The sequence below is a fragment of the Thalassophryne amazonica genome, chromosome 7, assembly GCF_902500255.1.
Source record: "Thalassophryne amazonica chromosome 7, fThaAma1.1, whole genome shotgun sequence".
In the NCBI taxonomy this organism is placed as follows: Eukaryota; Metazoa; Chordata; class Actinopteri; order Batrachoidiformes; family Batrachoididae; genus Thalassophryne; species Thalassophryne amazonica.
The window spans coordinates 82,964,118-82,976,027 of NC_047109.1; the positions used below are offsets into that span (position 1 = coordinate 82,964,118).

At 40.2% G+C, this 11,910-nt stretch overlaps 1 protein-coding gene across 3 annotated transcripts; it reads left to right on the forward strand.

The window, feature by feature from the left end:
* Window positions 1-267: 267 nt before the first annotated feature.
* On the forward strand, window positions 268-11,670 carry slc25a40 (solute carrier family 25 member 40). 3 transcript variants are annotated; one of them, XM_034174823.1, is made up of 10 exons: window positions 268-350; window positions 642-752; window positions 6,216-6,275; window positions 6,377-6,483; window positions 6,817-6,884; window positions 7,201-7,325; window positions 9,417-9,700; window positions 9,824-9,905; window positions 10,920-10,997; window positions 11,085-11,670. In XM_034174823.1, exons 2-10 carry the CDS (start codon window positions 653-655, stop codon window positions 11,216-11,218), a joined length of 1,038 nt encoding a protein of 345 aa, XP_034030714.1. In that variant the 5' UTR covers window positions 268-350; window positions 642-652; the 3' UTR covers window positions 11,219-11,670. The 3 variants fall into 3 exon arrangements, with proteins under 3 accessions (XP_034030714.1, XP_034030715.1, XP_034030716.1); XM_034174824.1 differs by having other exon boundaries at window positions 272-363; window positions 644-752; XM_034174825.1 differs by lacking the exon at window positions 268-350 and adding an exon at window positions 425-543 and having other exon boundaries at window positions 644-752.
* The last annotated feature ends 240 nt before the right edge of the window (window positions 11,671-11,910 follow it).

Consider the following 11,910-nt stretch of genomic DNA (forward strand, 5'->3'; position numbering starts at 1 on the left):
CTATAGGTTTGTAATTAATTTCGCTTTTAGTCTCAAAAATACTCTGGATATTATACTGAAACTGTCAATATCTGGCAACATAAAATTAGCCAACTTCTCGTGCTTGAAGGTGATGTTTCTGCAGTATTATAAAACTACAGATTAAAGAGATAAAATATTTGAAGGAATTTATCTATTCAGAGAAATATGTTATATTTTTGTGTTTTGCTGCAAATATTCACGATTGTCAATTTTTTTAAATTGTTAGAATGTGCTTGTCGGAAATTATTACGTCATGTTGTTGTGGTTGTTGTGGAGCTAAGCTAGGACTAGGCTGAACATTCACACGTGTTTAAACGTGTGGTCATTGTGTGGTCTTTGTAGGTCAGTAATAACTAGCTACCTTCAGTGCCAGACTAACTCAGGGGGATATGTGTGTTCGAAGCTTTAGTAGGTGGTAATTTCGCTAAACTCAGTAGCTAGCACCAGTTAGAGAGTGCTCGTCACGGCGGTAATAACGCGATAATAATCGGACTGTCGAACTTTACCGCAGCGGTCACTTGTGTAATTTTTTTTTTCCAGAGCAAACGTGTGTGTAGATCTTATTTAAGGTCCGTATAGAATATGTGTCATGTTTGAATGTATCTGTGCTTTTTCTTTTAAGGAATACAGAATGAACGGCCAAAGCCCTGTTCCAGTCGCCAGTGATGCCATTACTCCACTCCAACAGATGGTGGCGTCCTGCTCCGGGGCCATCCTCACCTCTCTGTTTGGTGAACATTTAATAATACTTGCTACCTATACTGATGCTTTTAGACCTTTCACACGTGATATACTGCAACCTTTCAGTAGCTTAAAGTCATCTTTGACAAAACCCTACTTTAGATCTGCTGCAGCCTGCAGTGAATTTCTTTCATTCTTCTTTATTTCATTTTATTATTCATTTATTTTGCAAACTGTTTTATTACCAATTTGTGTTGCTAATCAACTTAGAGAATGATTCTCAGTTTAAAGTAAAATGTTAGGTATGTGAAATTATGCCAGGACTTGGGAAAATACATTTTAGACAGGGACGCCATTATACCACGCCACCGCACCGCAGACTGTGCAAAACAGCATACTTCGTATGACGAAGGGCTACTCTCTTCTGATCCCTGGCTCTTTCAGCGCCACCTTTCCTCTTCTTGCCACCGTCCATATCGCTCGTTATCACTCTCTCCGGCACTGGCGCACTGTGTATCCCAACCGAGGCCCGAGATGGAGGGATAATTGGCCTGCCCCTCACCTCATTGGTCCAGGCCACAATCAATCATGACTAAAGGGCCGATCTACCAGTTTATGCACCAATAGGAGGGTTTATATACCGGTATCCAGTGCTGCCACAGTTACTTTGAAAAAGTAATCCAATTACTGATTACTCCTTGAAAAAGTAACTTAGTTACTTTACTGATTACTCAATTGTAAAAGTAACTAAGTTAGATTACTAGTTACTTTTAGTTACTTTCCTCAGCTGCCCACAACAACCCTCTGCCACCTCAACATGACAGTGATACTTGTTTTGCCAAAACTCACTTTATAGTCACCCTTTCTTGACTTCAATGAAAAAATATATACTTGTTTTATAAAAAGTAAAATAAAGACCTCTTTCTTGACCTCATATTTAACTGTTGACAGCACTGTAACAGTAAAACTTGTAATTTCTAACCTACATTGTTAATAAATGTAACTATTAAATTCTTTCTAACATTTTTCTAACATTTAAATTTTCTCTAAACATTTTACTTGTCGAAATTATTATTATTTTAAGTAGTATTAGTACTTGTAGTAAAAAAAGGCTTCAAAACTGGACCTTTAATCTAGGGGTGTTGTGAGGGGGGGACATCCTTGTCCCACGCCCCCATTCCATCTGGATTCGCCCCTGCTTTGGCATTTGCGCACAAAGAATGGATAACATTTATTTATGCAGAAAACATGACCAGATTTACAGGTAAGAAAGTTTTATTGCGTTTTCACATCATGTGGTCCTCAGAAAGAGAGTTTAGGTGCATTTGAGTGGAAAATAGTGTTAGTTGTTGACGCGGCGCGGAGGATCAGCTGTTTTAACGTGCAGATACGGAGCGGCTCAGCTCTAAATAAAAGAGAAAAAAAGCATAAAATGTGTTTGTAAAGCTTAGTGCAGGTGTGCTGTTATCACCGCGCTTTAAGAGGTGAGGACGAGTCGTAGCTGCTACAAAAAAAAAAAAATGCGGATGAAAAGCTCACAGCTCGCTTTACTTCATAAAAAAAAATAATAAAAAATCCGCAGGCCAGTAGACCATCAGGCCACCGGTGTGCAATACTATCAGTCCAGCGGTGGTTTAACCTATTGACACCTTTACGGTGTCAAATTTCGCGTGTAATCACGTTCTTTCTGGGGAGGCCAAGATTTTGTTGTCATGGTAAATGAGCGTTTGCGGCAACTTGTTTGCAACATTGCGTCGTTACGGAGGTGAGTTCAACCAAAATATGTATTTAGGTGTTTAACTAGGATAATCATGAATCTTTAATGTGAGTTTTAGGGAAAAAAAAGCGTGTTGATGTTAGGGTTGTGTGTTGGGAACCGGTTCTTTTCAGGTATCCTTAAAGCCCCTTTCACATTGGCGTATTCGTAGAGCTGCGTATTGCAGCGTTGTGTTTCATTTAAATATGCCCGAAATGCGCGCGTTCTCAGCCTTTTTCTGTGTTCGTTTTATACTTGCAACTGCGTGTGTTGTGTTTGCTCTTTAATGTGTGCACACAGTCGCGTGTACCTTGCCACTATTTAAACCCAGTTCACTCCTGCCGGCTGTGCAGAACACATCACTGCACTTGGAAAACAGTGGACTGTATCATGAGGTTTTTACAGTTGCATTACTGCCACGATCAGGGCGTTTGATGAGCGTACCGACATGCAGCGCATGCGCTTTTATTTTAAAGTCACAGGTTTGATCAGACCTGATCGATCAGGGCGTTTGATGAGCGTACCGACATGCAGCAAGTGCGCTTTTATTTTAAAGTCACAGGTTTGATCAGACCTGATCGATCAGGGCGTTTGATGAGCGTACCGACATGCAGCAAGTGCGCTTTTATTTTAAAGTCATAGGTTTGATCAGACCTGATCGATCAGGGCGTTTGATGAGCGCACCGACATGCAGCAAGTGCGCTTTTATTTTAAAGTCACAGGCTTGAACAGACCTGATCGATCAGGGCGTTTGATGAGGGCACCGACATGCAGCAAGTGCGCTTTTATTTTAAAGTCACAGGCTTGAACAGACCTGATCGATCAGGGCGTTTGATGAGCGCACCGACATGCAGCAAGTGCGCTTTTATTTTAAAGTCACAGGCTTGAACAGACCTGATCGATCAGGGCGTTTGATGAGCGCACCGACATGCAGCAAGTGCGCTTTTATTTTAAAGTCACAGGCTTGAACAGACCTGATCGATCAGGGCGTTTGATGAGCGCACCGACATGCAGCAAGTGCGCTTTTATTTTAAATTCACAGGCTTGAACAGACCTGATCGATCAGGGTGTTTGATGACTGCATCGACATGCAGCAAGTGCGCTTTTATTTTAAAGTCACAGGTTTGAACAGACCTGATCGATCATCGTGTTTGATGAGCGCATCGACATGCAGCAAATGCACTTTTATTTTAAAGTCACAGGTTTGAACAGACCTGATCGATCAGAGTGTTTGATGAGTGCACGGACATGCAGCAAGTGCGCTTTTATTTTAAAGTCACAGGTTTGATCAGACACACAGAGAGAGAGTGAGCGACCGACCTGCTGTTTCTGTTGTGTTTCTGGATTTCTGAGTTGAGGTTCGATTCCCTGTTCTGAACACACAGGTGCTGCGGGCTGTATGATCATGTTCTCCAGCTGTCGCACTCAGTTTTTGGTTGTGTACAGAAGCGCAGTGTTGCACAGACTTGCATGCAGTAACGCTGTGCTGTGCAGACCTGCTTAAAACTGTGTCCAGCACTCTACGCCAAAGAAAATTAAAAATGTTTAATTTCTTCCGTCCTACGCATGTAGCCCTCAACATACTGCTGCGCAAGGAGAAAATACTTGATGTAGAGCTGCTTAAAGTGGGCGTAGAGCTGCTCAACTCAGTGTAGACGATACGCCACAATGAGCAGCTCTATGAATACGCCAATGTGAAAAGGGCTTAAGAAATTACTCGATCCACCAACATCAATAGCCTTTTTGCTTAACAATTCCCTTATCAGTCCTTCAGAGTGGCCATTGTTTTTGGGGGTGTTTGTCAGGAAAATGACAGTTTCTCTCCATTGATTATAGACCCTGCAGCGGGTCTGTAATCAAGCATTTCTGCAGCACGGCTTTGCTTTGAATCTTGAACCAAAGAAGCAGTGCTTCGATCTTCGATCTGCTGCTTCGTTGGTTCTTTCGCTTTGGCTTATTTCGCTTTATCTTAATTTTTTCCCATTAAAACCCGAAAGAGCATATGTCTGTGAGTAATATTTACCTTTTTTATGTTAAACCGACCTGTTATGGTCTTCTGAAACAGTTGATAGATGTATTTTATAACTTAAAAACGGGACCAATGCTAATGCATTAGCATGTCTATGGTATTTTCAGTGTTAAAGTTAACATTAAGCTGAGCCATTATCAAGCCTCCCTCCCCAGCATGCAAAGGATTCTGGGATACTCTAAAACTGTCAGTAGTCAAGGTCGGCCATCTGGGCATTTAACCTCGAGGGGCGGGTTTTCTCAGTGAAAACATCGCTGAGCACAATACAAATACATGTAATTTGGTCACTTTTCAAAGTGGTCAGACTCGTCAATAAAGTGAATTTAATGTACAATGGTTCATTTCAGGTCAGCTTAGTGTATAAATCTCAGTTCGAGGCAATGAGAGCTGTCAGCTGGCTGTTAGAAGCAAGTTAGAGACAATAAAAAATGGCTGATTTCAACAGAACAGCATATAGACCGAGCGTGTTGTCACCGAGCAGCCAGTCACGGAAGCACAAACTCTCACCTTCGGATTGGCCACTTAGCCGGTGACGTGGCACTGACCTTGAAAATAGTCTATGGGTTGAACTAGTCCATAACTGTTATTTCTTACTACCCATTTTGCATTGGCTGTAATGGACGAGACTTTGTGCTAAATTTAGGGATTTTTTTTTAATGTATATTTTAGATCTGGAGGTTTTCTGGTGTTGATGGTGTACAGCGGCATTTTAGGGCCACATTGAGGGTTTTTTTTTTTTTGACTCCGAGAATGAAGTCATAATTTTATGAGAAACAAACTCGTAAATTATGAGAATAAAGCCATAACATTAAAGATGTAATTTTACGAGAGAAAAACTCAAAATGAAATCTGTGGAGCACTTTGTTAAGTTGGGGTTGGTAAGGTTAGACATTACTTGTGTGAAGCACCTTGAGGCAACTGTATTGTGATTTGGTGCTATATAAATGAAAATAAATTGTACTTCAGCATAGGTTTTACAATTAAGGAAGAGAGATAGAGGTTCTTTTTTTAACGTGGGAAGCCAGCGAAAGCCCGAAGCTTGTTTCCAGAAGGGCCCACAGCACATGACTCTCACTCCCCACCAGCACTCCTGTTGAAAGTGCCAGTTGGGAGCATGGCTACAATCAGGACGCGAACCCAGAAAGCTGGCATCTCAGTTCCAACATGCAAACCATTATGCCACCACCTCCCTAAATAAACCCAGCCAAATACTTAATCTTTTGGCCCATCTGTACCACATTATCATTAGTATCAGAACTTTGAAAAAAATATGCAAGAAAATGTGTCTGTTCCAGAGGAGGAACCACACAGACTTCGCCTTTAGTTCTGGTGATTAGTAGCTCCCGAAATCACCTCTTTCGTGGAGGAGGAGATGGCTGGAGCTGATGTCCTGGCAGGGATAACTACTTTGGCTTGACACTGGCAGTCGTCACTTCTCGTATAAATACAACTTTATTCTTGTAATATTACAAGTTTTTTCTCGTAATATTACGAGTTTAGTCTTGTAATATTATGACTTTATTCTCGAAGTCTAAAAAAAATCACTGTGGCCCTAAAACACTGTCGTAATGGTGATATAGACTTAAAACTGTATAACAATATTTCAGAATATTTTTTGTAATAATGTTATGAATGACAATATGAAAGTATTTGTTGTGGCAATCCCTCAGTGGCGAGGGATGCCGTGGTTATATTTTGAGGCTTGTGATGAATTGTTGCTGTTTTCAGTCACACCTTTGGATGTTGTGAAGATCAGACTGCAAGCACAGAAAACTCCCTTTCCCAAAGGTATAGTAAATACAGAAAGAATGATCATGCTTTGGTTCCTGTGACTACATAAGATACTGTCATTAAATGTTAAGTTAATGAATGTTTTCAACAAAATTCAGGGAAATGCTTTGTCTACTGCAATGGACTTATGGACCACATATGTGTATGTCAAAACGGCAACTCCGGAGCATGGTACAAAGCCAAAGGTCACTTCAATGGCACAATGGTAATAAAACAACTTATATCCCTATTGCTTGTTACTGTTCACTGTTTGCCTCAGAATAATTAAAAGTTTAGAATTTACGATTGTTCTGAACAATTATTTGTTTGTCAGAAAGCTAATTGGGTCAGGTTGAGGACTGTGCATTGTAGCGCTACAGTACTGAACTGTTGCGATGGTGCATGTCCCTATGGGATGACCTTTGCACCACACTAGTGGACACTTTCATGAGGCTTTGATGTAGATTGTTTTTATACTGGTTACTACCATCTGTACCTGGAGATTTTTTGTTAGATGTTTCTGTATTTGCTCCCTGCTCTGATGACTCTGTGCCTTCAGGATGCCTTCATCAAGATTGTACGAAATGAAGGAATCAAATCCTTATGGAGTGGTCTCCCTCCAACCCTGTGAGTTTGAAGTTGTCTGTATTTCAGTACCTCACTGCAATTCTTTGTTCAAGTTTCTACTCTTTGCTAAGGCCCAGTTTTGGAACTACTGCACATTTCCTTACTTTGTGAGCCAATTACATGTGGAGCCTATTATAATACAACATAAAATTAATGAAATCAGAGGCTTTTCTTATTTTATTTTGCATTATAATAGGAATGTTTTTACAATAAATCATGCTACTATTTTAATTATCAAAATTGTATTTGTAGTCAACTTTTTGCCTGCCTTTAATTTTGTTGAAGGTATAGTTTATTACTCACCTGCTCTTCACAGTGTAATGGCAGTCCCAGCTACAGTGATCTACTTCACGTGCTATGACCAGCTGTGCGCAGCACTGAGGGTCAGGATGATCAACCACACTCAGGAGGCTCCGGCGCTGGCAGGCGCTCTCGCTAGAGGTGAGCATCTTCACTTCCCATCTCTGCTTCAGGACCATTTGTAACTCTTACAGGGTTTATTTAAATGTAACACAAGCTTTAACAGACCGTAGTGTTCAGAATAACACTACGGTATGCTATGTGACTTAAAAGATTAATCCAGGTTTTGAGTATATTTCTTATTGTTACATGGGAAACAAGGTACCAGTAGATTCAGTAGATTCTCACAAATCCAACAAGACCAAGCATTCATGATATGCACACTCTTAAGGCTATGAAATTGGGCTATTAGTAAAAAAAAAAAATAGAAAAGGGGGTGTTCACAATAATAGTAGCATCTGCTGTTGACGCTACAAACTCAAAACTATTATGTTCAAACTTCTTTTTTAGCAATCCTGTGAATCATTTAACTAGTATTTAGTTGTATAACCACAGTTTTTCATGATTTCTTCACATTTGCGAGACATTTGTTGGTTTGGAACCAAGATTTTGCTCGTTTACTAGTGTGCTTGGGGTCATTATCTTGTTGAAACACCCATTTCAAGGGCATGTCCTCTTCAGCATAAGGCAACATGACCTCTTCAAGTTTTTGACATATCCAAACTGATCCATGATACCTGGTATGCGATATATAGGCCCAACACCATAGTAGGAGAAACATGCCCATATCATGATGCTTGCACCACCATGCTTCACTGTCTTCACTGTGAACTGTGGCTTGAATTCAGAGTTTGGGGGTCGTCTCACAAACTGTCTGCGGCCCTTGGACCCAAAAAGAACAATTTTACTCTCATCAGTCCACAAAATATTCCTCCATTTCTCTTTAGGCCAGTTGATGTGTTCTTTGGCAAATTGTAACCTCTTCTGCACATGTCTTTTATTTAACAGAGGGACTTTGTTGGGGAGTCTTGCAAATAAATTAGCTTCACACAGGCGTCTTCTAACTGTCACAGCACTTACAGGTAACTCCAGACTGTCTTTGATCATCCTGGAGCTGATCAATGGGTGAGCCTTTGCCATTCTGGTTATTCTTCTATCCATTTTGATGGTTGTTTTCCATTTTCTTCCATGCGTCTGTTTTTTTTTTTTGTCCATTTTAAAGCATTGGAGATCATTGTAGATGAACAGCCTATAATTTTTTGCACCTGCGTATAAGTTTTCCCCTCTCCAATCAACTTTTTAATCAAACTACACTGTTCTTCTGAACAATTCTTGAACATCCCATTTTCCTCAGGCTTTCAAAGAGAAAAGCATGTTCAACAGGTGCTGGCTTCATCCTTAAATAGGGGACACCTGATTCACACCTGTTTGTTCCACAAAATTGACGAACTCACTGACTGAATGCCTCACTACTATTATTGTGAACACCCCCTTTTCTACTTTTTTTTACTAATAGCCCCATTTCATAGCCTTAAGAGTGTACATATCATGAATGCTTGGTCTTGTTGGATTTGTGAGAATCTACTGGTACCTTGTTTCCCATGTAACAATAAGAAATATACTCAAAACCTGGATTAATCTTTTTAGTCACATAGCACTACTATTATTCTGAACACTACTGTATAATCTATAGTAATGCTGATTTTTTTTTGTGTGTTTTAATTTCACGAGGTTTAAGATAAATATTGAATATATGTTTAAAAAATTCTACAAAACCAAATGCTTTAAGCTGCAGTAATGGTAAATGGACGGCATTTATATAGCGCTTTTCCATCTGCATCAGACGCTCAAAGCGCTTTACAATTATGCCTCACATTCACGCCGATGTCAGGGTGCTGCCATACAAGGCGCTCACTACACACCGGGAGCAATAGGGGATTAAAGGCCTTGCCCAAGGGCCCTTAGTGATTTTCCAGTCAGGCGGGGATTTGAACCCATGATATTCTGGACTCAAACCCAACACCTTAACCACTAGACCATCAGTAAAGCAGTAAATGCAGTAAAGCATTTTAAGCTCCGTCAGTATTAATTTTTTTTTATCTTGTCATAATTCAAACATGATATAACCATGAGGTCTCATATTTGTATGACTTTATTTGTTACAGTGGGATTCAGATATGTGTTTTTTCTTAACTATTTCTTACCATTTTCTCTTTACACTTCCTGTATCAGTGGGTGCAGCGAGTGTCATCAGTCCTTTGGAGCTGATACGTACAAAGCTTCAGTCTCAGAAACTGTCGTACAAGGAGCTGAAACACTGTATTCATGTGGCAGTGGAAGCAGATGGCTGGACGTCTCTGTGGCGTGGTCTGGGCCCCACTCTACTCCGAGACGTTCCCTTCTCAGCCATGTACTGGTACAACTATGAGAGAGGCAAGAGGTGGCTGTGTGAAAGATATCATTCCAGAGAGCCTACGTTTGCCATAGCCTTCACATCTGGAGCAGTGTCTGGCTCTGTGAGGGCCTCTCTCATGCTTATCTCACACCAGACCAACACACATCTGAACATGTAAACATGTGTTCTGTCTTGCATAAAAAAGGAAGCAAACATTTATGAATTCACTTTTCTTTCTCTACAGATTTCAGCCATTATAACGTTGCCTTTTGATGTTGTCAAAACTAGAAGACAGGTGGAGCTTGGAGAGATACAATCCTTGAATTGTAATTATGCCATTTGTTTTAATATATAAATATACAAGAGCAAGCCGAGATTTCGGATGTCCGCCAAGGGTAGACAAGGACTCAAATTAATGATATGTGGTTCACATCGTGACTCAGACTTTTCCTGGATCCGGATTCCACAACACAATGCAGTAATTGCATATTGATCCAGAATGGTCCGACTGATCAAGATGTTGCAATGTGATATTTAGTTCACAAGCTGAAACCAAATAGTGTCTTCCTGAGCTTGGTATTACATCATGATGTCGTATCCCTGAAGTAGTTTTGACATAATCCTTAAAAGTCAACAAAGTGAAATTCTGATCCAGAATCCAGATCCAGATCACCTCCAAATTTAATGGAGTCTTCCAAGGCCTAATAACAATGGTGAAAATTTGGTGAAAGTCCGTTAAGTAGTTTTGACGTAATGCTCAAAATCTGACAAAGTGAAGCGTACAAATTGAAATCCTGATCCAGAATCCACATCCAGAGTATCTCCAAAATTTAATGAGCGTCTTCGATTGCCTATCTATCTGTGGTGCAAATTTGGTGAGAATCCCTGAAATTGTTTTGACATAATCCTTCAAAGCCTATATAAAGTGAAATCTCAGTGCAAAATCCGGATCCAGATTGTCTCCAAAATTCAGTTGAGTCTTCCATGCCCTAGTACCTATGGTGCAAATTTGGTGAGAATCTGTGAAGTACTTTTTCTTGATGTAATCATTCAAAGCTTATATGAAGTGAAATCTTGATCCAGAATCCGGATCTGGATCACCTCCAGAATTGAGTCTTCCATGGCCTACTATCTATCTGTGGTGAAAATTTCTTCAAAATCTGTGCAGTAGTTTTGATGTAATCCTGCTAAAAGTCAGACACACATACAAGTAAATGAATGGTGATGATTTTATTACGTCCTTGGCGGATGAAATAAATAATATTTGTACACTAACAACATCCTGAGCCAACAGGAGTTAAAAGTAAATTGGCAATTTTATTTTGCTTTTGTCTTTCCAGTGTCACGTCAGCCCACATCCACTTTTCAATTAATGAGAAAGATTGTGGCACAGAACGGTATTAGAGGACTGTTTGCAGGTATGTTTTCTGTCCTGTTCACTTTTTCACCTTTGTGAATTTTAGTGTGGCTTATTTAAGTGACGTGCTCTTTGTGGTCTGTGTCAGGTTTCCTGCCCAGGCTGATCAAAGTGGCACCAGCCTGCGCCATTATGATCAGCTCCTATGAGACTGGGAAGGCCTTTTTCCATAAGCACAACCAGGAGAGGATACTTAGACCACTGCAGACGAGTAACACCTGATACCTTTCCAGACAGCTGTTTTGAAATCAAACAGAAACTTGCTGAGCTCTGGACATTCCACAGAAGAAAAAACAAATAAAAAATTGCCAAATAAAAAAATGGTGCAGAAAGGCAATCGACAAAAATCATTATTAAAATAAAAGCAGGAACTACAGTCGCGTCCATAAATATTTGGACAGCGGCATGATTTTGACTTATTTTTAATTTTGCCTCTGTACATGACCACAAAGGAGTTGAAATGACCCAGTCAAGATGAGCTTGTGGGGTAGCTTTGACATGTTTAATATAAATCCGGCATTAACCATTTTGAAATTTCAGATATTTTTATAGTCCCTTCATTTTAAGAAGCTATAAATAATTAAACAGTTGACTGACAAGTGGTTTCATAACCAAATGTGGCCCATTCCCTCATTGTTCTGTGGCAAGTTATGCAGATAAATGGTTTGGAGTTGATTCCAAGTGTTGAATTTGCTTTAGGGCAATGTGGTGGCTTAGTGGGTAGCAGTCTTGTCTCACAGTGAGAATGTTGTGGGATCGCTTCCCACCTGGTTGTTTCTATGTGGAGTTTGGGTTCCCGCTGGGTGTTCTGACTTCCTCCCACTTCCAAAGACATCCAAGTTAGGTGAATTGGAGAGTTTAACTGTCATCCTTGTGATACACTGATGTCTTATCCAAAATGTACTCTAGCATTT